Genomic DNA, 24601 nt, shown 5'->3' with positions numbered 1-24601 from the left:
TCGTGGCACTTGTATCTGCAGGTTAAAGTTGTCTTCAAGGAAACTATGGTTTGCAAGAAAGCTTTTATTGCACTCCATGACTAATTAAAAAGCGGAGTGGAGAGACTGTGCCGCTTATGTCAATATTTCATTACAATGACTGTTGTTTAAATCAAAAAGGGGATATGTCAGTCATTTTCTATTGCCATTTTCTATTGTTGCACTTCAGCCTATGATTACAGATTGCTGGTATAACATTGCATTCTTCCTCACGAGTCTGTGGGACTAACTATTAAGTTTTGGGAATAACGCTATTCAGAATCGTACAGTTTTTTCAATACATCTCAAAACATCAGTTGAGTGACATATCCCGTTTTTGATCTCAACGCCTCAATTTTTGTTGTCTAGTATTAAAGAATAACGTGAATGTAGCACGTAAACTGGCGACTTTTTTTTTTTGTCAGTAAGCTCTGTTCACACTTTTCTTGTAGAACCTTTTTAAGTCGGCACGGTCGGAAACGAGAAACAGGGTAAATAAAGAAAAGTCAGCGATGCCAGTGTTTCTGCCGAAACGACGCAAGCAACCGAAAAATCGGGACGTCGGGCGACGCTTTGAGAAAAAGCGAAACTCGGTGGCGCTAGTGGGGGACGGGTGCGTGGGCGGGGGTGCGATAGGCGTCCAGATAAACGGCGCGCGCCGCCACCGCGGGCCAGCCATGCCGCCACCGCCGCCTCTCGCGTTGCCCCTGCTGCTGCCGCTGCTGCTGGCCACAGTGCCGGCCGGCGCGCCGTCTCCAGGTAAGGATTTTATGCAGATCACACTCGAGGACGAAAAAACGACGCACCACGAAGGCATTACCCGAATGGGACGGAAATCGCTACATGTAATACACATGTGCAGACAAGCAAATGATTATATTTTCAGGAAAATTGGATAACTAATTCGATAGAAAGAGCTCCACCAACTGACCTAGTCATAACTCTTTGGTCGACTTCCGGCCGTTATGCAAGCAGTTATTTGGCTCGGCATTGACTGATGTAGCTGTTGGATGTCCCCCCACCAAATGAGGCATTAGATCGTCAAAATCTCGAGCTGGTTACACAGACCTGTCCATGATGGTCCAAGCGTTCTCGATTGGTGAGAGATCTGGCGATCTCACCGACCAAGGCACGGTTTGCCAAGCACAAAAAGACAATCAGTAGAAACTCTCGTAGTGTGCGGATAGGCGTTATCTTGCTGAAATGTGACCCCAGGTTGGTTTTCCAAGAAGGATAGCTAAACGGGGCGTAGAATATCTTCGACGTAATGCTGTGTTGTATGGGATCCGCGGTTGTCAACCAAAGCGCTCCTGCTGTAAAATGAAATGGCACTCTAGACCATCGTTGCTGGTTGTCGGGACACGTGATAGGCGACAGTCAGAAGTTTGGTATTCCACCACTGTCCGGGACGCCACCAGACACAACTTCGCTGGTTCAAAAATGCCTCTGAGCACTATGGGATTTAACATCTTTGGTCATCAGTTCCCTAGAACTTAGAACTACTTAAACCTAACCAACCTAAGGACATCAGACACATCCATGCCCGAGGATCCGAACCTGCGACCGTAGCGGTCGCGCGGTTCCAGACTGTAGCGCCTAGAACCGCTCGGCCACTCCGCCCGGCTCTTCACTGGTCATCAGAGCTCAGGTCGAAGGAGGACTCGTCACTGAAGAGAATTCTATTCCAGTCAATGAAATTCCCTGTCGAAGACGTGTCTGAAGACGCCTCAGGCAGCCATGCGACACCAACCTGACCGTCACCCACCATACGGCCCAACAGCCAGGAATGGTGGTCTGGGGTGCCATTTCCTCTCATAGCAGGAACCCTTTGGTTATCATCCGCGGCACCCTTACAGCACAGGGTACGTCGACGATATTCTGTGCCCCATTTTGTTAACATACTGGGCTTATATTTCAGCAGTATAATGCCCGCCCACACCCAACGGGAGTTTCCACTGCTTGTCTTCATGCTTGCCAAACCATAGTTGCCAAACCCTACCTTGGCCGGCAAGGCCGCCAGGTCTCTCCCGAACTGAGAACGATTGGAGCATTTTGGGCAGAGCGCTCCAACCATCTCGGGATTTTGACGATCTAACTCGCCAAATGGACAGAACAAGGCACGATATCCCTCAGGAGCGAATCCAACAACTCTATTAATCAATGCCAATCTGAATAACTGCTTGCTCAAGGGTCTGAGATGAAGCAACGCGTTACTGACTTGATCAATTTGTGAAGCTCTCGATGAGTCGTTTTTGTCTTAGAGTGTATAACTGCTTTTCTTGTTTACATGTGACCTGCACCCTTGTGTCTATTGCAAACTGCGTTTAAAACTTATTATTATTATTATTACTGTCTAAAGTACTAAAAAACTGTTTCCATCACTAATAAATATAGAAATAACTATCTGTACAGCTCAGAAACCCAACGCCACATAATATTACTTAACTATAGAAAAAGAAGAAAAAGAAGTACGTACTGAGAAAAGCAAAGTACTACCCAACTACAAACTTCGATTGTCACCAGCCATCTTCAGATCATGGCAACTGCTGTCAGTCACTCCCACTGGCGGACACTAAAAATTATTTTCAAAACAAGCAATAATCGGCGTTTCCAGCCTTCCCAAAAAGACTTACTTTTCTCCATCACGAAGCTAAACAAGCGGAGCATCGAACCTAGCCTCATTGCTGTTTGTCACTGAGTTCGTCGTCGTTACATGATCCCTTTAGTTACTGGTGTGAATCTAGCCCTTCCCCAATTTTTAAGGATCAACGCACTTTTCAGGCTACCAGGTTTAAATGAAGTAAATCTTCGCAGCATAAACGTCTGCATTTGAGGTGAACGAAATTTCCATTAACTACATAAGATTTGAACCGCCTTCATAGATGAGTGGTTAGCGCCACTTTCTTCGTTGCGTAAGAACCTGGGTTCGATTCCCTGTACCTCCTCAGATTTTTTCTGAGGTGGGGAAGTCTGGTAGGCGTCCACTCAGCCCTTGTGACGCCAAATGCAGAGCTGCTTCAAAAAAGAAGCAGGAGCAGAACTCACTGTGTAGCGCGCGCGACATACCGCACAGCAGCTTACACAGTTAGGGATGTACGTAAATGTAAATGTCGCCGGAGCGTTACCCTAAAACAGTTCCATTCATTGAACTGTGGATGAAGCCCGACCAGCAGGAATTACATGCACTGATCAAAAATGATAGTGCATTGAGAATGGCTAGTTTCTAGCTGAAATCTAGCTCTGCCAATAAAATTTAAGAAGGACGACTTATAGCTGAAATCTCTTATTAACAAGTGAATATAACAGTCGCTGACTGCAACAGCCTTCTGAATGGAAGGTAACCTGTTAAAACGCCCCACGTTTTTAACCGCACTTCTGTGGTTAGTATCCCTACAGAATGCTACAAAGTGGAGATCAACGTTGAGGAAGCCAGTTCTAAACCTGGAGCTAGAGATAGTTTCTATCAACAGTATTTATACGGTGATACAAGAAGAGTTCAAGATGAACATGTTTCTGACAGCGAAATGACCTACGTTAAAACTAAAATCGCTCCGCAGTGTTTCATAGAGCGGAGGTGTTTGTCACTTGGTGATCAAGACGTAGCATTCTGCAGGACTCTATTTTAAGTCCTGTGTTATTCCTGGTGTAAATTAAATGACATTCTATTTGCATTGTCATAAGGTGCAAATTTTCTTTTCTCAAGTGGTATTTGTACTAGAAAAAAGTAGTACGAGTCTGCTTTCTTAAAAGGAAGATAACGTACTATTTGACAACATCAACAGATGGTTCACAACAAATGAATTATATTACATTTTCACAAGTCTCAGTATGTATAATGATATTCAAGTCATAAAACTATGTTACTCAACGCAGTGAAACATGAAGAATAGATAGTATTGATTTTTTGGTACTACAGATTGACCACAACCTTAATTGGTAACGGGCCTTCAAGTAGCTACAATTGCAGTACACATGATTACTGCTGTGTAAGGAATGACACTGAGGGGAAACTCAACGTATTGGAATAGTATTTTTCGAATACAATAAATGGTTATTAGCGTTTTAGTACATGTTAATCTGGAGAGACCTGTTCAAAACACTTGGTACTTTGACAACATATATTCAATTACGTCGTCAGCCGTCACCAACATTTCTCTGTTCTGGAAAAAAGATGTAAATGAGTGTAGTAGTATGACCAAAAAAACCTCTATGAACACTTTAAGAGCTTTTTGTTGTTGTTGTTGTGGTCTTCAGTCCTGAGACTGGTTTGATGCAGCTCTCCATGCTACTCTATCCTGTGCAAACTTCTTCATCTCCCAGTACTTACAGCAACCTACATCCTTCTGAATCTGCTTAGTGTATTCATCTCTTGGTCCTCCTCTACGATTTTTTAACTCCACGCTGCCCTCCAATACTAAATTGGTGATCCCTTGATGCCTCAGAACATGTCCTACCAACCGATCCCTTCTTGTAGTCAAGCTGTGCCACAAACTCCTCTTCTCCCCAGTTTTATTCAGTACCTCCTCATTAGTTATGTGATCTACCCATCAAATCGTCAGCATTCTTCTGTAGCTCCACATTGAGAAAGCTGCTATTCTCTTCTTGTCCAAACTATTTATCATCCGTGTTTCACTTCCATACATGGCTACACTCCATACAAATACTTTCAGAAACGACATCCTGACACTTAAATCTATACTCGATGTTAACAAATTTCTCTTCTTCAGAAACGCTTTCCTTGCCATTGCCAGTCTACATTTTATATCCTCTCTACTTCGACCATCATCAGTTGTCTTTCTCCCAAAATAGCAAAACTCCTTTACTACTTGAAGTGCCTCATTTCCTAATCTAATTCCCTCAGCATCGTCCGACTTAATTCGACTACATTCCATTATCCTTGTTTTGCTTTCGTTGATGTTCATCTTATATCCTCCTTTCAAGACACTGTCCATTCCGTTCAACTGCTCTTCCAAGTCCTTTGCTGTCTCTGGCAGAATTACAATGTCATCGGCGAACCTCAAAGTTTTTATTTCTTCTCCATGGATTTTAATACCTACTCTAAATTTTTCTTTTGTTTCCTTCACTGCTTGCTCAATATACAGACTGAATAACATCGGGGAGAGACTACAACCCTGTCTCACTACCTTCCCAACAGCTGCTTCCCTTTCATGTCCCTCGACTCTTATAACTGCCATCTGGTTTCTGTACAAATTGTAAATAGCCTTTCGCTCCCTGTATTTTACCCCTGCCTCCTTCATAATTTGAAAGAGAGTGTTCCAGTCAACATTGTCAAAAGCTTTCTCTAAGTCTACAAATGCAAGAAACGTAGGTTTGCCCTTCCTTAATCTAGCTTCTAAGATAAGTCGTAGGGTCAGTATTGCCTCACGTGTTTCAACATTTCTACGGAATCCAAACTGATCTTCTCCGAGGTCGGCTTCTACTTGTTTTTCCATTCGTCTGTAAAGAATTCGCGTTAATATTTTGCAGCTGCGATTTATTAAACTGATAGTTCGGTAATTTTCACATCTGTCAGCACCTGCTTTCTTTGGGATTGGAATTATTATATTCTTCTTGAAGTCTGAGGGTATTTCGCCTGTCTCATACATCTTGCTCACCAGATGGTAGAGTTTTGTCAGGACTGGCTCTCCCAAGGCCGTCAGTAGTTCCAATGGAATGTTGTCTACTCCGGGGGCCTTGTTTCGACTCAGGTCTTTCAGTGCTCTGTCAAACTCTTCACACAGTATGGTATCTCCCATTTCATCTTTATCTACATCCTCTACCATTTCCATAATATTGTGCTCAAGTACATCGCCCTTGTATAGACCCTCTATATACTCCTTCCATCTTTCTGCTTTCCCTTCTTTGCTTAGAACTGGGTTTCCATCTGAGCTCTTGATATTCATACAAGTGGTTCTCTTATCTCCAAAGGTCTCTTTAATTTTCCTGTAGGCAGTATCTGTATTATCCCTAGTGAGATAAGCCTCTACGTCCTTACATTTGTCCTCTAGCCATCCCTGCTTAGCCATTTTGCACTTGCTGTCGATCACATTTTTGAGACGTCTGTATTCCTTTTTGCCTGCTTGATTTACTGCATTTTTATATTTTCTCCTTTCATCCATTAAATTCAATATTTCTTCTGTTACCCAAGGATTTCTACTATCCCTCGTCTTTTTACCACAACATTCCTATAAAGAGGAATCAGATACAAGGGTACAAAATGTACACGCATCAAAAAATGTTTTGGAACACCCCGGTTCCCAGAACTCCTGAATATAGACGTTGGCTGTGGATATTGTATCACAGACACAGTCCCTTTGACTGCTCAGAGGTGTCCCTGAACCTGCCCAAAGATGTAAATATCCATGCATGAGCGGTGTCTATTAGACGGAGGGGGTCCGACAGCCGATCAGTTCCAGTCATTCCACCAGGAAGGAGGTACACGGCTAGTGTTGTCTGTAGTTCAACCATGCCTAGATGGTCAATACTGCGGTTCGATCGCGCCCGCATTGCTACTTTGTGACAGGAAGGGCTCTCAACAAAGGAAATGTCCAGGCATCTCGGATTGAACCAAAGCCATGTTGTTCGGACATGGAGGAGATACAGAGAGACAGAAACTGTCGATGACATTCCTCTCTCAGGCCGCCCAAGGGCTGCTAGTACTGTAGATGATCGCTACCTACAAATTATGGCTTGGAGGAACCCTGACAGCAACGCAACCATGTTGAATAATGCTTTTCGTGCAGCCACAGGACGTCGTGTTACTACTCGAACTGTGCGCAATAGGCTGCATGATGAGCAACTTCACTCCCGACGTTCATGGCGAGGTCCATCTTTCAAACCACGACACCATGCAGCACGGTACAGATGGACCCAAGAACATGCCGAATGGACCGCTCAGGACTGGCATCACGTGCTCTTCACCGATGAGTGTCGCATATGCCTGCAGCCAGACAATCGTCGGAGACGTGTTTGGAGGCCACCCGGTCAGGCCGAACGCCTTATACACACAAGGTGGAGGTTCCCTGCTGTTTTGGGGTGGCATTTTGTGGGGCCGACGTACGCCGCTGGTGGTCATGGAAGGCGCCGTAACGGCTGTATGATACGTGAATGCCATCCTCCGACCGATAGTACAACCATATCGGGAGTATATTGGCGAGGCATTCGTCTTCATGGACGACAATTCGCCCCCCCCCCCCCCCCCAATCGTGTACATCTTGTTTGACTTCCTTCAGGATAACTACATCGCTCGACCAGAGTGGTCAGCATGTTCTCCAGACATGAACTCTATCGAACATGCCTGGGAATGATTGAAAAGGGCTGTTTATGGACGACGTGACCCACCAATCACTCTGAGAAATCCACGCCGAATCACCGTTGAGGAGTGGGACAATCTGGACCGACAGTGCCTTGATGAACTTGTGAATTTCGTGTCACGACGAAAGAGGCATGCATCAGTGCAAGAGGACGTGCTACTGAATATTAGAGGTAGTGATGTGTACAGCAGTCTGGACCACCACCTCTGAAGGTCTCGCTGTATGGTGGCACAATGTGCAATCTGTGGTTTTCGTGAGCAATAAAAAGGGCAGAAATGATGTTCATGCTGATTTCTGTTCCAATTTTCTGTACAGGTTCCGGAACTCTCGGAACCCAAGTGATGCAAAGCTTTTAATGATGTTGTATTTAACAACCTGCCATAGCATTATAAATGTCTAATGCATGACGTGATCGAGTTTCAACTGAAAACATTCCTGTTCGTCACTTTCTTCAACATTAAAATGAACATTCACAGAAACTCTTAAAATTAATGTATCAGATTATTTTATAATTTATATTATCAGTGTAACAGTTTCCCAGTATTACAGCACTCACGCTTGACTTTTTAAATCATGATCTTACCTTCGTTAACTGTGACGCACATGCAGAAAATAGTACACACTAGGAGGAGGTCACTTTCTATCCAGAGCTGAAGGACGTTATTGATGCCACCCTGACAACCTATACAGGAAACCCCATCAGCGATTTGAAGGCCAACGTTGGACAAGAAACAATTTTCATTCCCACCATCGATCCTCGAAGTACACTGACGGAAATAAATCACATCACCAAAAAACAATTAATGTAGAGAAAGGAAATTGCTGGAATACATTTTTCTGGGTAACATATTTATGAGATTAACATTGCAAGACCACAGGTCAACATAAACGCTAGGTAGATCATTGCAAATGTGAAACATTAATAACTGGTGTAACTGCAAGAATGTTGACTGTAATCGCAGGTTCGAATCCTGTCTCGGGCAAGGATGTGTCTGATGTCCTTAGGTTAGTTAGGTTTAAGTAGTTCTAAGTTCTAGGGGACTGATTACCTCAGAAGTTAAGTCCCATAGTGCTCAGAGCCATTTGAACCATTTTGTTGACTGTAAACATACAGACGTACATGCATTGCGTTGTAGAGTTGCTTGATGTCGGTTTTTGAGATGGAGATCCATGCCTGTTGCACTTGGTCGGTCGATACAGGGATGATTAATGCTGTTTGTGGATGATGCTAAAGTTGTCTTCCGATGATGTGTGATATATGCTCGACAGGAGATAGTCTGGCTGGACAATGTACGCCTGCTTGAAGAAACATCACAGAAGTTAGCAACGTAGAAAAGGAGATATAAAATTTGCAGATCACCAGCGTAAATAAGACCTTAGTTACAAGGCGCAACATGAAGTATCAGGCCAAGGCAACATGTCTACAGACTGTAGAGCATGTTGGGTTACGACAGCGATATTTGGGCGAGCGTTATCCTGTTGGAAAACAGCCTCTGGAATGTCGTTCTTGAACGGCAGGACAACAGGTCGAATTACCAGATTGACAAATTTGCAGTCAAGGTGCGTGGGGTAACCACGAGAGCACTCCTGCTGTCATAAGAAATAGCGCGCCTGACCATATCTCCAGGTGTAGGTCCAGTGTGTTTAACGCGCAGACAAGTTGGTTGCAGGTCCTCAACTGGCATCCTTCTAACCAACACATGGTTATCATTGGCATCGATGTGGAACCAGCTTTCATCAGAAAACACAACAGACCTCCAACCTGCCCTTCAATGAGCTCTCGCTTGACTCCACTGAATTCGCTAGTGCCAATGATTTGGGATCAGTGGAATGCTCGCTACAGAGCGTCTGGCTCGGATCTATGTTTGAAGTAACCGATTTGTAACAATTATTAGTGACACACCGGTGCCAAATGCTGCTCATAATGTTGCTGCAGATGCAGTACGATGCGCTAGAGACGATATTTTTCCCCCGCGGCAGTGTCACGCGACTGTCCGGAGCCCGGTCCTCTTGCGATCGCACAACCTCATGACCACTGTTGCCAGTAAAATATGCAGCAGCTACATCCCTGCCAAGTATCTCGGCAGTATCGCAGAAGGAACAGCCGGTTTCTCGTTGCCCTATTACGCGACTTCGTTCAAGCTAACTGTGGTGTTGATAATGGCGCCTTTGTCGCCTTAGGGGCATTCTTGATTGAGATCAACTCACCATGCCCAGTTTCAAAGGTAACTAACACTCACGATCGTTTACAGCATGTATTTAAAGCAAAACCGAGTTGCATCCACATGGTGGTGTTTCTAGTACCACTCTTACGATAAATTTGAATAAACACCATTTTCCAGATGTAGAAACACGCCTACCAACTTTCGTTTGTGTCACACAACTCCTTCTTAGTGCTATAATTTTTTTCGACACTATATTTACAGTAATGTCAACTCAGTATGGTTCATCAGTTGGGCTGCATGAAGAGGCATGTGAATATGCAACACTAAATTGTTCCACAAAAAAGTAGTGCATACATGAAGACATCCGGGTTTGTCCAAATGGAAACATTGTCAACTTAATCATCACACAGGAATCAATGCAGAATCTAGATGCTGGATTATGGATGTGAGAAATTCATGTAGAGCTGTAGGCGCGTCTGACCACTTCTTACAATGGAACCTCCCCCCTCAGATTTAGTTATAAGTTGGCACAGTGGATAGGCCTTGAAAAACTGAACAAAGATCAATCGAGAAAACAGGAAGAAGTTGTGTGGAACCATGAAATAATAAGCAAAATATACAAACTGAGTAGTCCATGTGCAACATAGGCAACATTAAGGAGACCGGGGGCGCAGTAGCGAGAGGTACTAGGTTCACGTCTTTCCTCGAGTCAAAAATTTAGTTTGTTTATTTTCGCAAAGTTATGATCTGTCCGTTCGTTCATTGACGTCACTGTTCTCTGTAATAAGTTTAGTGCCTGTGTTTTGCGACCGCACCGCAAAACCGTGCGATTAGTAGACGAAAGGTCATGCCTCTCCAATGCGAACCGAAAACATTTGATCGCAAGGTCATAGGTCAACCGATTCCTCCACAGAAAAACACGTCTGATATATTCTATACGACACTGGTGACGGCATGTGCGTCACATGACAGGAATTTGTTGTCGACCCACCTAACTTGTACACTTGGCGAATGGATAAAAAGATTCTTCTACCTTGCCCGTTTTAGGTTTTCTTGTGGATGTGATAATCACTCCCAAAAAAATGATGAAAACATAATAGTTTGTCAATAAAAAATTAAACTTTTCACTCGAGGGAAGACATGCACTAAGGACCTCTCGTTCCGCAGCTGCTCACACTAACCACGGGACCACGACGCACCTGTGCTGGTGTTATCCTTGATGTTGCTTATCTTGCACATGGAATACTTAGTTTATATATTTTGCTCATTTTTTCATAGTTCCACACAACTTCTTCCTGTTTTCTCGATTGATGTGTGTTCAGTTTTTCAAGGCCTATCCACTGTGCCAACTTATAACCAAACCTGAGGGGGGTGCGATGGGGAGGTTCCCTTGTTAGTGAAAAGTATAATCGGAGCTCTCCAAAAATCTATGAGGAAGAATGGACTAAAGAAACTCCAACATTTTGATCTGCCTAAACTAACCCAATAAAAAATCAGAAATGATCTGTACGTTGAGATTCAAAACAGTTTTAATGTTCTGACAAAAGCAGAGGAACAGGATGAGATAAACAATGGAAAGATACTAGGAATAGTTAGACATGGGCCAAAGTCTGTCATCAAAAGACAAGCGGTGGGGAAAAAATAAATGCGGTTCACCCATACCTGTGAGGAGGCAGTTGGAGAGAGGAGGTAATACCGCGAAAAGTAATTAGTCAAATAACGACCATTTTTTCAAAGCAGAGTTTGAGCGAGCACGGAGAAACAAGCTACTCTGAGAGAGAAGAGAAAATTTGTAAGAACTGTAATATAGGAAAAGGCAGATGAAGTATCTCAAGTATCGAAAACCAAAGACTTATGCAGAAATATAAACCCTCTGTGAATAAATCAAAAATTAGGCCAAAAATCCATAACAATACACAACAGGGGAGTTTTTAGTAAAAGACTCTGAGACTGCACATACAGGGAAGAAATATTTCAGCAATCTGCCAAAATGTCCACTCGCAAGAATTCTGCTTTCCTTTCACAATCAACACACCATGGACTCTCAGTACTGACCACCAATACTGTAAGAGATGAAGACACAGATAACACAGGTCAAGAATAGAAGACCAGGAGAGAGTGGTACTAAAGCTGAAATGATCCAGGGAGGTGGTAAATCGCTCGTTATGAGAATCCACAAATTTACAACAACGATTTGGTTTAGTGAACGACCCTTTAAAATAGAAAAATGTTCTCATCTGTCCCATCCATTATAAGACTGACTGAATAATATGTGAGAACTACTGTGGTATAACACTGCTAAAAGACTTTAAAATATTGAGCCCTTGATACGCAGTTATAGGAGTTGCACCAATGTTGATTTCGAAGTGAGAGATTGAGAACTGAACAATTCTTCGTTTTACGACAGATTATGGAGAAAATGTGTGAATTTGGTCAAGAATCTCAAATTCTCTTTGTTGACTTCAGTAGAACATATGAAAGAATCCATTAAGAGTATGATCATGTGTCTTACGGAATTTGGTTTTTATATTAAAAAAACTGGTAAATCTCATCATGGGATACCTGGCTGACACTTCAGAAAGAATCAAGTCTGGAAATAAAATGACAGAGGTTTTTAAAATCGAAAGTATGACAGCGTGTTCACCAGGTCTGTTCAGTCTCGCGTTAAATAAGATTATGAGAGAGCTTGACAACCACGGAGGAATTCATAATGGGAATGAGAGAATCAAGTGAGTAGGGTATGCTGACAACGGTAAATTATGACTCCACATCAGCAACAAAAAGACAGAATATACGAGACTTAACAAAGAGCGAAATAGGTCTCAGGGACCACTCCAACATTCCCAGACTTCAGGTGGATCACACCTTCAAGTTCAAGAGTACAAAAATCTAGATGCTGTAATCAAACAGTAACCTTCAAGTAAAATTGAAATAGTGGCTAAATTGTAAAATGCCAGTCGCTGATACTATGGCCTACAGTCTATCCTCAAGAGGAGAAGTTTGTCAACTAATTTTTAATTGAATATCTATGAAAATTAATCAGAGCAGTTTTTCCTTGTGGATGCCAGCTGAAGTATCACAAGAAAGAAAAGTTTTTCATAAAATCTATGGAGTCGTTGTTGATGCTGAAAGTAGAGAATAGAGACATCACCATAAAACTGAACTCTAAGCTATGTACAATGAATCGTAACGAAAATATGTTTGCAGTAGGAAAGTCACATTGGTTGTATGCCAGAAAGTCGGTGGAAAATAGTATTCAGAATGCCAACGGACTGTGTTTCCAAGGATCTACATATAGGAGAACTGCTGGATGGATGACAGCAATGAGCTGTGGACAAACTGAGTTGGAGGTCATCTCTCAAGCAAACGTATGATGCACTGGGTCTAATTTCTGCAACTAACTCTAATAAAATAATAATTCATAGTGTTGAGAACCATGGCCTTGATGCGTTTGGGCAGCTTGTGTCCCTCAGTGATAGAGACATCCATACCGTAAGTGCAGCCTCTTCAGAGGGGTATCTGATCAGAGGCCAGACTAGCGTATGGTTCCTGATGAGGAGCAGCCGCGTATTCAGTAATTGCAGTCTAGACAATAGGCTGATTTGGCCTTGAAACATTGGTTAACATGGTTCGTAGAGAAGGGAGTAAAACACTGTTGTCACTCTTCCTCCATGTCATCTTGTCTGTAAATTGAACAAGCAGTAAAGAAAACTAAAGCAGAGATTTGGAAATGGAATTAAAATTCAGAGAGAAGAAATGAAAACTTTGAGGTATGCCAGTCACACTGCGATTCTGTCAGAGGCGGCTAAGTCTTGGAACGAAATGTTTAGCATTTTTAAAAGTGGTTGTAGGATGAATATCAAGACAATGAAACACAGGTTAATGGAGTGTAACTGAATTGAATCGGGCGAGGTTGAGGACATTACGTGTGGAAACAAGACAGTAAAAATGATACCTTATTTGGGAAGCAAAATTAAGTGACTACGGCAGAAGTGGAGAGAATATAAAATGGAGACAGGAATTAGCAAGAAAAGCACATCTGAAAAAGAGAAATTCGTAAAAGCTAGATACATATTTAAGTTTTAGGAAGTCTCTTCCGAAAGCATAAGTCTGGCGTGTACCTCTGTACGAAAGTGGACGGTGAACGGTAAATAGTTCAGACAAGAAGAGAGTAGAGGCTTCGGCAGTGTGGTGCTACGGAAGAATTCTGAAGATTAGATGGGTAGATCGCGTAACTAATGTAGAGGTACGGAATCGACGAGGGAAAAACATAAATTTATGACCCAACTTGACCAAAAAAGGATCCAGTTGACAGGATACATCCTAGAGCTTCAAGGAATCGTGAATCTGGCAATGGAAGGACGTGTGGATTCTATTACAGGGTGGTTATAATGAAACTTTAATCACTAGAGCCAGTGCGGTGTGTGTGAAATCTTATGGGAGCTAACTGCTAAGGTCATCAGTCCCTAAGCTTACACACTACTTAACCTAAATTATCCTAAGGACAAACACACACATCCATGCCCGAGGGAAGACTCGAACCTGCGCCGGGACCAGCCACACAGTCCCTGACTGCAGCGCCCCAGACCGCTCGGCTAATCGCGCGCGACAGACCCAGTGTGGACGAAAAGCTAGTTACCGCATGGATACCCACCTTTATAGGGATGATGCACAACAGTCTTTGCGTTACAGGATTTACGTTCTTAGTAGCGTTAGTGTCATTACTTGTCGTTAGGTGCCGATACTGGAACGGCAACGTTCGGAGGAACTTGGACCCCTAGGACCAAGGACATGCAGCGTGAACGGCACACGTTAGTGTGATCTGCTTCGCCCACACGTGATCTCTCCTCTACGGGAGAGAGGTACTTTGGACTCAGTTGTTTTGATGCACAATGGAGCTCCACCTCACACTGCCCGTGAGGCCTCTTGGTTACTCCGTAACTCATATGGAGAAAACCGAATCATCAGCTGATTGCTTCAAACTGCGTGGCTATGAAGATCACTAGATTTAAACTCGTGTGATTTCTGGTCGTAGGTTTACCTGAAGGAAAGGGTTAATCAACAGGACACGAACACACGTTGGAGGTTGAAGATGAGCACAACGAGGGTGGTAGCGAAAATCCCACCTGAGATGTCTCTAGTGCTGTTCCAGGGTGTCGTGGATGCAGGGAGTCGTCACACTGAGCAACGCTTGTGGCCTGAAACATAAACATGGTACGCAATTACCAAATGTTACAGTCTCACGTGGTAAGTGAAATCGGTTTATTTCAATATTTTATTCGCTTTTCTCTTCCCCACGTCCTTACAAATGTATCCAAAAGTTTTTATTGACCCACGATCACTCGCTTTTCATGAGGGTCCTCTCAAGTAGCAAAAGCTCAATTATAACCAGCCTTTAAATGGAGTGCGAGACCAAGACGTGAGTATAGAAAGCAGTTTCAGACATATGCAGATCGCATGTTTGTGCTGAGATGAAAAGACTTGCGAAGTATAGATTAGAGTGAGAGGCTGCTTCGGACTGAAGAACACTTCAACAATTCCGTTTATTGTATTTAATTTTTTTAATAAAAGATACATATTTGTCTTCATTCCACATCCACAGACCTCTCTTCACACGAGATACGTGGAATAATACTCATGAAATGTTATGTAACAATCTGTCTGTAAATTAGGTGGTTGTGCGTGCCTGCCCCTTGATGCTAGTCGAAATGGCTATGCGCCAGCAACAAATTTCATCTTCTCCCTATTTTTAATGTCACACTAATCTAATTCTTAAAACAATGCAAACAGAACGCTGCTTTGCATCAACGCCCATGGCATTTACGTACACAGACTAAAAACTGAGCATAGTGTTCTTGGGAAGAAAAAATTACAAAATCGGTCACTATATGCGGGAGAAACGAAGGCTAGAAGGGACCACTTTGCCCCACGGCCTATAACAGTACCAAAGTAGAAGGAAACATATTGGCTTTCAGAGAAAACTTATTGTAATTTATGGCTAATAACATTCAGCACCATTACGGGTTGATATTGGTAGATTATAAGAATTGCCGGAAGTCATAAATCAATTTTCTCTGACGTAGTTCTAATAATATACAGAACTGCAAATAGCCACAGACATCCATTAATTTCCTGATGTACTTATCACACACTACACTTTCACACTTACACACTGATAAGCCAGAACATTATGACCACTGCCCACCGCAGGGTTGGATGTCGCCTGGTGGTGTTGCGGGATAGTGACACGGTAAGGAAAGTATGAAAGTGTATCAAATACGTATGGAAAATCATTCTAACGATGAAATGGGCCACAAAGGGGAAATCTACTAACATAAGCGATTTTGACGAAGGTGATATTATTATTATTTCACAGAGCCTATGAACGAGTATCTCGAAAGCCGCGTAGCTGGTCGAATGTTCACGTGCTACTGGAGTGAGCATCCATGGAAAGTAATACACTCATGATCATAAATTAAGGATAATTGCAGAATTTGGTACCACACAATGTGGCACTACACAAAACTGGCACTAATAGCATAGCCACATAGGGAACACACACGACACTGATCTGTAAGTCCACGGTATGATAAAACCGTCCCGAAACACATGTGCTACAAAACGCCACTGTTCCCTGCTCTTGTACCCCGACGTCAATATAGGATATGATCACCATGCACACGTACACAGGCCGCACAACGGGTTGGCATACCCTGGATCAGGTGGTCGAGCAGCTCCTGTTGTATAGCCTCCCATTCTTTCACCAGTGCTTGTTGGAGGTATCGAAGTGTCGGAGGGGTTTGAAGATGTGCAGCGATACGTCGACCGAGAGCATCCCAGACGTGCTCGATGGGGTTTAGGTCTGAAGAACAGGCAGGCCACTCCATTCCCCTATACCTTCTGTTTCAAGGTATTCCTCCTCGAAGGTCGGTGGGGTCGTGCGTTATCACCCATCAGAAGGAAGGTGGGACCCATTGCACCTGGACGCGTCCGTGAACCTGAGACCACTGTTCCAATGACCATGTACTGTGTTCTTGACACCAGGCTTTACGAACTCTCCTGTGACCAGGGGACAGTGTAATGCACCTTGCAGGTCTCTGGACGAATAAATCATGTCTGTTCAGTCGTCTGTGTATCCGCAGACAACGGTCCTAGTGCCTGCAGTAAGGTCCCGGGCAAGGCTACCTGCAGTACTCCGTGGCTGTCTGCGGGCACTGATGGTGAGATATCGGTTTTCTTATGGTGTTGTACACTGTGGACGTCCCGTACTATAGAGCCTGGACATGCTTGCTGTCTGCTGGAGTCGTTGCCATAATCATGAGATCACACTTTGTGGCACACAGAGGGCCCGTGCTACGACCTGCTGTGTTTGACCAGCCTCCAGTCGCCCTAGTATTCCACCCCTCATAACGTCATCAATATGTGTTCTTTGAGCCATTTCCAATACACAGTTACCATTATCACGTCTGAAAACGTCTGCACACTCACTCGCTGCAGCGTACTCTGACATGCACACCTCTGCTTATGTGGACTGCTGCCAGCGCCACCGTGCGACCACCCCAGGTCAAATGCACCACATGGTCATACCTCGAGGTGATTTAAACCTGCAAACCGCCCACCATCATATATCAGCATTATCCTTAATTTACGAGCATGAGTGTAGAACGACAGTGGAGCTACCACTGGGCGATAAGTGGTTGGACGTCCACGACTCTTCGCAGAACGCGCGCTTAAGCGTTGCGAAGGACACCGTTCATCGTACAATGTTGAACATGGGGCTCCGTAGCAGATACCCCAACTTGTTCACATGTTAGTCCAATGATATTGTCAATGACAATAGCAGTGGCCACGGGGTCGTCGATATTGGACCGTGAATCAATGGAAACGTGCCGCCTCATTGGATGAAGAACGTTTTTGGTACGCCAGGTCGATGGTTATCTTCGCTAAACACCGTCATCCACGCGGTTCGAAACGTACACCGCGCCAATGACCCAGGCTGCTGGGAACAGTATTATGCTGTGGTAGGCATTCTGCTGCGCTCTCAAGGGACCTCTGGTTGCAATCGTAGACACGCCGACAGCTGCGGACAACCTGCGTCCCTTCATGCTTAATGTCTTACCCGATGGTGATGTCATCTTTGAGCAGGACAATTGTTCCTGTCTCAAAGCTATAAGAGTGCTACAGTGTTTTGAGGAACATTATAGTGAACTCGCTTTGATATCTTGGCCACGAAATTCAACTAATGTGAATCCAACACATCTGTGTCGCTATCAGGCGCCAACTCCGCTCCCTCAAATCAGCAACCCGTTGAAACTTCCTGGCAGATTAAAACTGTGAGCCCGACCGAGACTCGAACTCGGGACCTTTGCCTTTCGTGGGCAAGTGCTCTACCATCTGAGCTACCGAAGCACGACTCACGCCCCGTCCTCACAGCTTTATTTCTGCCAGTACCTCGTCTCCTACCTTCCGAACTTCACAGAAGCTCTCCTGCGAACGCGCAGAATCGGTGATATATTGCGTTCCAGAGATAGCCCTAAAAGCTATTATCCAGGTGATCATAATGTTTTCGTTCGTCACTGTGCACATGTATTTCAATGCAAAATGGGCTACAACAACGCTGACGCCACAGCTCGTTAATTACAATGGACTCCGCCAGTTGATCGCATTCGTTCACTCCCAACCAGCCATAAAACACAACATTCCATACAAACAGAACGTCACACAAAAATAAGCATATTACTGATAACGTTTCCACTCGAACTGATCCATTGTAACGATTTGTAGACGAATGATACTTTGCTGACAAATGATACTTTGTTATACTTTATTTATTGACGATAATTGTTTAAAAAGCGTTATGACAGGAATGTCTAAGCACTGATCTCTTTTACCCGTTTTGTTGAGTTTCTTAAATTTTTCCACTAGGCTCCCTCACATACTTTCTTTCTGTTGACATTGCTAGTGGTAAAGCTACTAAAACTATTTTCTTTCAGCAATGACCACGAATCAATAAATAGTAAAAAGAGTAATTTCTTTAACAAATCCCTGCAGTAGACGTAACGTCAAGTTCGTTAACAATATCCTTAATGTCATTTGAGTCAGTATTCGTCGTAGAACACAGAGAAGAAATGGCGTTTATATGTCAGCTCGCGTTACAGTGGCGGACTGAAACTCTAAAAATGGCTAATGCATGAGTGATAAAGTTTATTGTATAATTAGTTTTAGTGAGAGTACAGTAAAGGTGTACACGATACTGATCTATTTTACTCCGGTTATGTCGTGAAATACATGTGCAATAAATTCACACACTGCTGTTATGAAGGATGCGAACTCGATAGCTTCAGAACTCAATAACAGTACTCTCTGACATGTAATCTTTTTCCAGTATTTTACCGCGTAAGATAGACTATTCAGGATAACGCGCCACAACTCACTCTGGTTTAGTCCAATAAATAACTGTTTTGTGGATTTCATACCCAAGTGTACAAACCGTTGGAAACCCAACACATTGTTGTTATTATACGAGTGCGTTCTCACAATCTCCGATTAACTTTCTTGCCGTTGAAAAAAAAAAAAAACAAAAAAAAAAAACCTCTTTGACCTATGCCCGCTAACTTTTCTGTTTTCTGTTTCTAAATGTGCTCCCAAATCTGTTCTTCGTTAACCTTTGTCTAAACACCGCTTCCGGTTGCTTATATAAACAACTCAGCTGATTTTGGAAGCATGGTTCTAGCTGCAGATTTCCACCTCCACAATCTATATTAGATCTCATGTAAACGCTATACCGCTCATGAAACCTGCTTCAGTCGTCAGTTACATACGAGTTTTCGAACTTTAACAGTGGCAACTGTTTATGTACAATTTATACAGAATAATACGTGTTTCAAATTTTTTTCTGTCTTCAAAATAATCACCAGTATTGTGTAAAGGCTGTTCCCGCGATGCTGAAGTCGTACGATACCATTAGCAGTGCCAGGTCTGTTGATAGTTCGAGTAGAGCGGTCTATTACACGACGAATCTTTGTAACAGTTCTGAAGCAAATGCCATTGAATCAGTTTAACCCGCAGGAAGGACAGATAGAATAAATTGTGGAAAGAGGCCAAAATAAGGGGCTGTCAATTACACTCGAACATACAACTTCACTATTTGATCGATAAGCACTGCTGCTGCCTCTCACGGGCAGGCAAGGCATCAAGTCAGTGACAGCAGTAATTGAAAATTAACGCAACGAGGTGGCAGTACGGTAAAAACAGGGTGTAAAATAAGAACAGACACGAACACGAGCCACACGCAGCTCAACATCTTTTGTCAGGCAATGTACACTCCTGGAAATTGAAATAAGAACACCGTGAATTCATTGTCCCAGGAAGGGGAAACTTTATTGACACATTCCTGGGGTCAGATACATCACATGATCACACTGACAGAACCACAGGCACATAGACACAGGCAACAGAGCATGCACAATGTCGGCACTAGTACAGTGTATATCCACCTTTCGCAGCAATGCAGGCTGCTATTCTCCCATGGAAACGATCGTAGAGATGCTGGATGTAGTCCTGTGGAACGGCTTGCCATGCCATTTCCACCTGGCGCCTCATTTGGACCAGCGTTCATGCAGCACGTGCAGACCGCGTGAGACGACGCTTCATCCAGTCCCAAACATGCTCAATGGGGGACAGATCCGGAGATCTTGCTGGCCAGGGTAGTTGACTTACACCTTCTAGAGCACGTTGGGTGGCACGGGATACATGCGGACGTGCATTGTCCTGTTGGAACAGCAAGTTCCCTTGCCGGTCTAGGAATGGTAGAACGATGGGTTCGATGACGGTCTGGATGTACCGTGCACTATTCAGTGTCCCCTCGACGATCACCTGAGGTGTACGGCCAGTGTAGGAGATCGCTCCCCACACCATGATGCCGGGTGTTGGCCCTGTGTGCCTCGGTCGTATGCAGTCCTGATTGTGGCGCTCACCTGCACGGCGCCAAACACGCATACGACCATCATTGGCACCAAGGCAGAAGCGACTCTCATCGCTGAAGACGATACGTCTCCGTTCGTCCCTCCATTCACGCCTGTCGCGACACCACTGGAGGCGGGCTGCACGATGTTGGGGCGTGAGCGGAAGACGGCCTAACGGTGTGCGGGACCGTAGCCCAGCTTCATGGAGACGGTTGGGAATGGTCCTCGCCGATACCCCAGGAGCAACAGTGTCCCTAATTTGCTGGGAAGTGGCGGTGCGGTCCCCTACGGCACTGCGTAGGATCCTACGGTCTTGGCGTGCATCCGTGCGTCGCTGCGGTCCGGTCCCAGGTCGACGGGCACGTGCACCTTCCGCCGACCACTGGCGACAATATCGATGTACTGTGGAGACCTCACGCCTCACGTGTTGAACAATTCGGCGGTACGTCCACCCGGCCTCCCGCATGCCCACTATACGCCCTCGCTCAAAGTCCGTCAACTGCACATACGGTTCACGTCCACGCTGTCGCGGCATGCTACCAGTGTTAAAGACTGCGATGGACCTCCGTATGCCACGGCAAACTGGCTGACACTGACGGCGGCGGTGCACAAATGCTGCGCAACTAGCGCCATTCGACGGCCAACACCGCGGTTCCTGGTGTGTCCGCTGTGCCGTGCGTGTGATCATTGCTTGTACAGCCCTCCCGCAGTGTCCGGTGCAAGTATGGTGGGTCTGACACACCGGTGTCAATGTGTTCTTTTTTCCATATCCAGGAGTGTAGTAAGTGTGCCCTCAAGCGTTCTTAGCCGATTGTGCCATCTGAGTCACTCGTGGATGAGAGGCTCTTGTGTGTGGCTGGGTGGTGAGGCTGCGTGTGCTCGGCAGGCCCAGATCCGGGAGACCCGCTGGAACAGATGGCCGTCCTGGGCGCCGAGTGGTCGCACCTGGACCCTGCGCAGTTCGGCGTCACGTGGGTCGTCATGCCGGATGGCGACAACAGGCCGCGCGTCGCCATGCTCACGCCTCCCGACGACACGTCGCGCTTCTTCGCGTCCGCCAGCGCCGACGACGTCGGCTTCCACCTCTACACCAGGCAAGCTCCACCCTCTTCAGTTTAATGCATCCACAATGGTATCCGTAATCCGCAAATCGATGGGAAATCTGTGGAAGTGAGTACTGTTCGTTGTACAATGCAGAAGGAGGAGAAAAATATGGAAACAATACAAAGACAAGTCATTACCGTTAATTTTAAATTGACAACGGCCTCAGTTGCAATGTTGTTGATAATTCTTCCGGGTTATATGGCCGTCGTCCATGGAATTCTTCTATTCCTAACGTTTCATCCAATACTACGTTGGACTCCTCAGAGGTATGGCTGGTCCTGCTGAGTCCTGCCGACTCTTCCGGGTTATATGGCCGTGGCCCGTGGAATTCTTCTATTCCTAACGTTTCGTCCAGTGCTACGTTGGACTCCTCAGAGGTACGGCTGGTCCTGCTGAGTCCTGCCGGGCAGGACTCGGCAGGACCAGCCATACCTCTGAGGATGTCCAACGTAGTACTGGACGAAACGTTAGGAATAGAAGAACTCCATGGACCACGGCCATATAACCCGGAAGAATTTTCAACAACAGTACCATCCGGTCGTGAAAGCCTTCATTGTATGCTCAGTTGCAATGTTTACTTAGGTTTACCTAGGTTTCAGTTGGGATAACCCAACCTTCTTCAGAATAAAAGGAACTACGATTTATCCATAATGGACGACGTCGAAAACTAGAATAAAGTAATACATCGTCATATTGCAATAACTTATTTGTGAAACAGCTTCGGTCCCACTTCGTGATCGCAGCACGTCAGCAAGAATACAACTGGAAATGGCTATAGCCTCGAGAGTGCATGCGCGATAGAGTATCATGCATACTTGTTAACACCGGTACCAGCATGTACTCCTAAATTAAAAATTTTATGAATAACCAGGTGCAGCTAACTAAATTGACGTATACGTTATCCTGTAAGGAACAAAGATATATCAACTGTCTTAACATTTGTAATAATTTGTTGGATGTCAAAAGTGAAGGGAGCAATGCGTTTACTATTTTAAGCCAACCTAGCATATTCGGGCTAATCATCGAACTTGACCGCATGAGGAAAACTATGGGTTTGAAATACCAGATAATCCCAGCTATTGCCGGCCTAAGTGGTCGAGCGGTTCTAGGCGCTTCAGTCTGGAACCGCACAACCGCTACGGTCGCAGGTTCGAATCCTGCCTCGGGCATTGATGTGTGCGATATCCTTAGGTTTGTTAGGTTTAAGTAGTTCTAAGTTATAGGGGACTGATGACCTAAGACGTTAGGTACCATAGTGCTCAGAGCCATTTGAACCATTTGAATCCCAGCTATTCAGCAAACGGGAGTGTTAAAAACATGTTGGTAAGGGTATAATGATTATTCCCTAAAATTGTGGCGGATGGAATAACGGTTGAAAACCTTCAGAAAAGTTATTGTTTCACAGCTGCAGCTGTCGTTAAGTAGGTTATTTTTGTCATATAGTAAGTGTTTAAAAATTTGCATTTCTTCCAAAATATTCAACCTCACACCCTTCACTTCGCAATGCAAGAGCTAAGTATTTTCCGGAGGGTTGGGTGCGTGAGCCGTTTGCACTAAGTGTTCAGCGAATGTCGAACCACGCATGCCATCTCCAACTTTAGTAGGGATATGGTTCAAATGGTTCAAACGGCTCTGAGCACTATGAGAATTAACTTCTGAGGTCATCAGTCGCCTAGAACTTAGAACTAATTAAACCTAACTAACCTAAGGACATCACACACATCGATGCCCGAGGCAGGATTCGAAACCGTAGCGGCCGCTCTGCTCCAGACTGTAGCGCCTAGAACCGCACGGCCACTCCGGCCGGAAGTAGGGACATGTTCCTCGTATATTGTTAGTAAGCATCTTCCTGTTTGGCCGATGTAAAATTTCGGGCAATTGCCACATGTGATCTTGTAATCTCCGAATTATAACAATTTATCTTTAGGCTTTTTTAAAGTGTGAATCAGGTTCTTCTGCAGGCTACTATTAGTAGAAAAAAGTCGATATATCTTTGTTCCTTACAGGATAACGTATACAATTTCGTTAGCCGCATCTGGTTATTCATAAAATTTTAAGTTTAGGAGTAAATGTTGGTACCAGTGTTAACAAGTACACACGACACACTATGGCGCACGCGCTCTCGAGGCTATAACCAGGTCCAGTACAACATCCATTGCTGCTGTACTGCGATCGCGAAGTGGGGCCGATGCTGTTTCCCAGATAAGTTATTGCAATATGACGATGTATTACTATATTATAGTTTTTAGTTTTTGACGTTGTCCATTATGAACAAATCGCAGTTCCTTTTATTCTAAAGAAGGTTGGGCTACCCCAACTGAAACCTAGGTAAATCTAGGCTGTTGTAAATTTAAAATTAATATTTATATAGTTACCGACAGGGCCGTGAAATGTTGAAAATATTAAAAAATCATTACCGTGCCTAATATGGTGTAGGACAGCCGTTGGTTGGCATACACGTTCCATTCGCCTCAGCATGGATAGATATAGGACCTGTATGGTTTGCAAGAGTATCTTATTTCATTCTTGCTGCAAAATGGCGGCATGTTCAAGTAACGATGATGGAGCGCAACAGCGGACACAGACCCTTCTCTCCAAAGTGGTCTACTTCTCTCCAAAATAGACCACAGAAACTCAGTAATTTGAGATTTGGAGACTGTGGAGGCCAGAGGAGATACGACAATTCATCCTCGTGCTCACAGGACGAGTCCTGGACAACGCAAGTGTGATAACAGTGACCTGTCACCTTGGAACACAGCATCACCTCTGGGGAACGAACATCGTGCCATGGGATGGACCTGACTCGCCAAAATGGTCACATCATCCTTGGAAGTAATATGATCTTGCTTTGGGGCCCATGGAATACCATATGGCTGCCCATATCATCACTGGACTCCCGCCTTGTTTCATTCTTATGACGTAAATTCGGCCAGAAGTTGGGACTGTGTGAAACAAGACTCATCCAACCAAATGAATTTCTTCTATTACTCGCCCTGCAATTCTCTGCTTATGCAGCTCCCTTCAGGTTGTTTTGGTG

The 24601-nt window shown here is 44.5% G+C and overlaps 1 protein-coding gene across 1 annotated transcript in view; it reads left to right on the top strand.

The window, feature by feature from the left end:
• Nucleotides 1-706: 706 nt before the first annotated feature.
• The window catches only part of LOC126278147 (pancreatic lipase-related protein 2-like), an 83236-nt gene continuing 59341 nt past the window's right edge, over nucleotides 707-24601 (top strand). The window contains exons 1-2 of the mRNA XM_049978038.1: nucleotides 707-777; nucleotides 21347-21554. Of these exons, the coding sequence (XP_049833995.1) occupies nucleotides 21376-21554 (179 nt within the window). The 5' untranslated portion in view covers nucleotides 707-777; nucleotides 21347-21375. The remainder of the gene's footprint in view (nucleotides 778-21346; nucleotides 21555-24601) is intronic.

Source organism: Schistocerca gregaria, chromosome 6 (genome assembly GCF_023897955.1).
Source record: "Schistocerca gregaria isolate iqSchGreg1 chromosome 6, iqSchGreg1.2, whole genome shotgun sequence".
NCBI classification, from domain to species: domain Eukaryota; kingdom Metazoa; phylum Arthropoda; class Insecta; order Orthoptera; family Acrididae; genus Schistocerca; species Schistocerca gregaria.
This window is presented reverse-complemented; position numbering and strand designations above follow the sequence as displayed.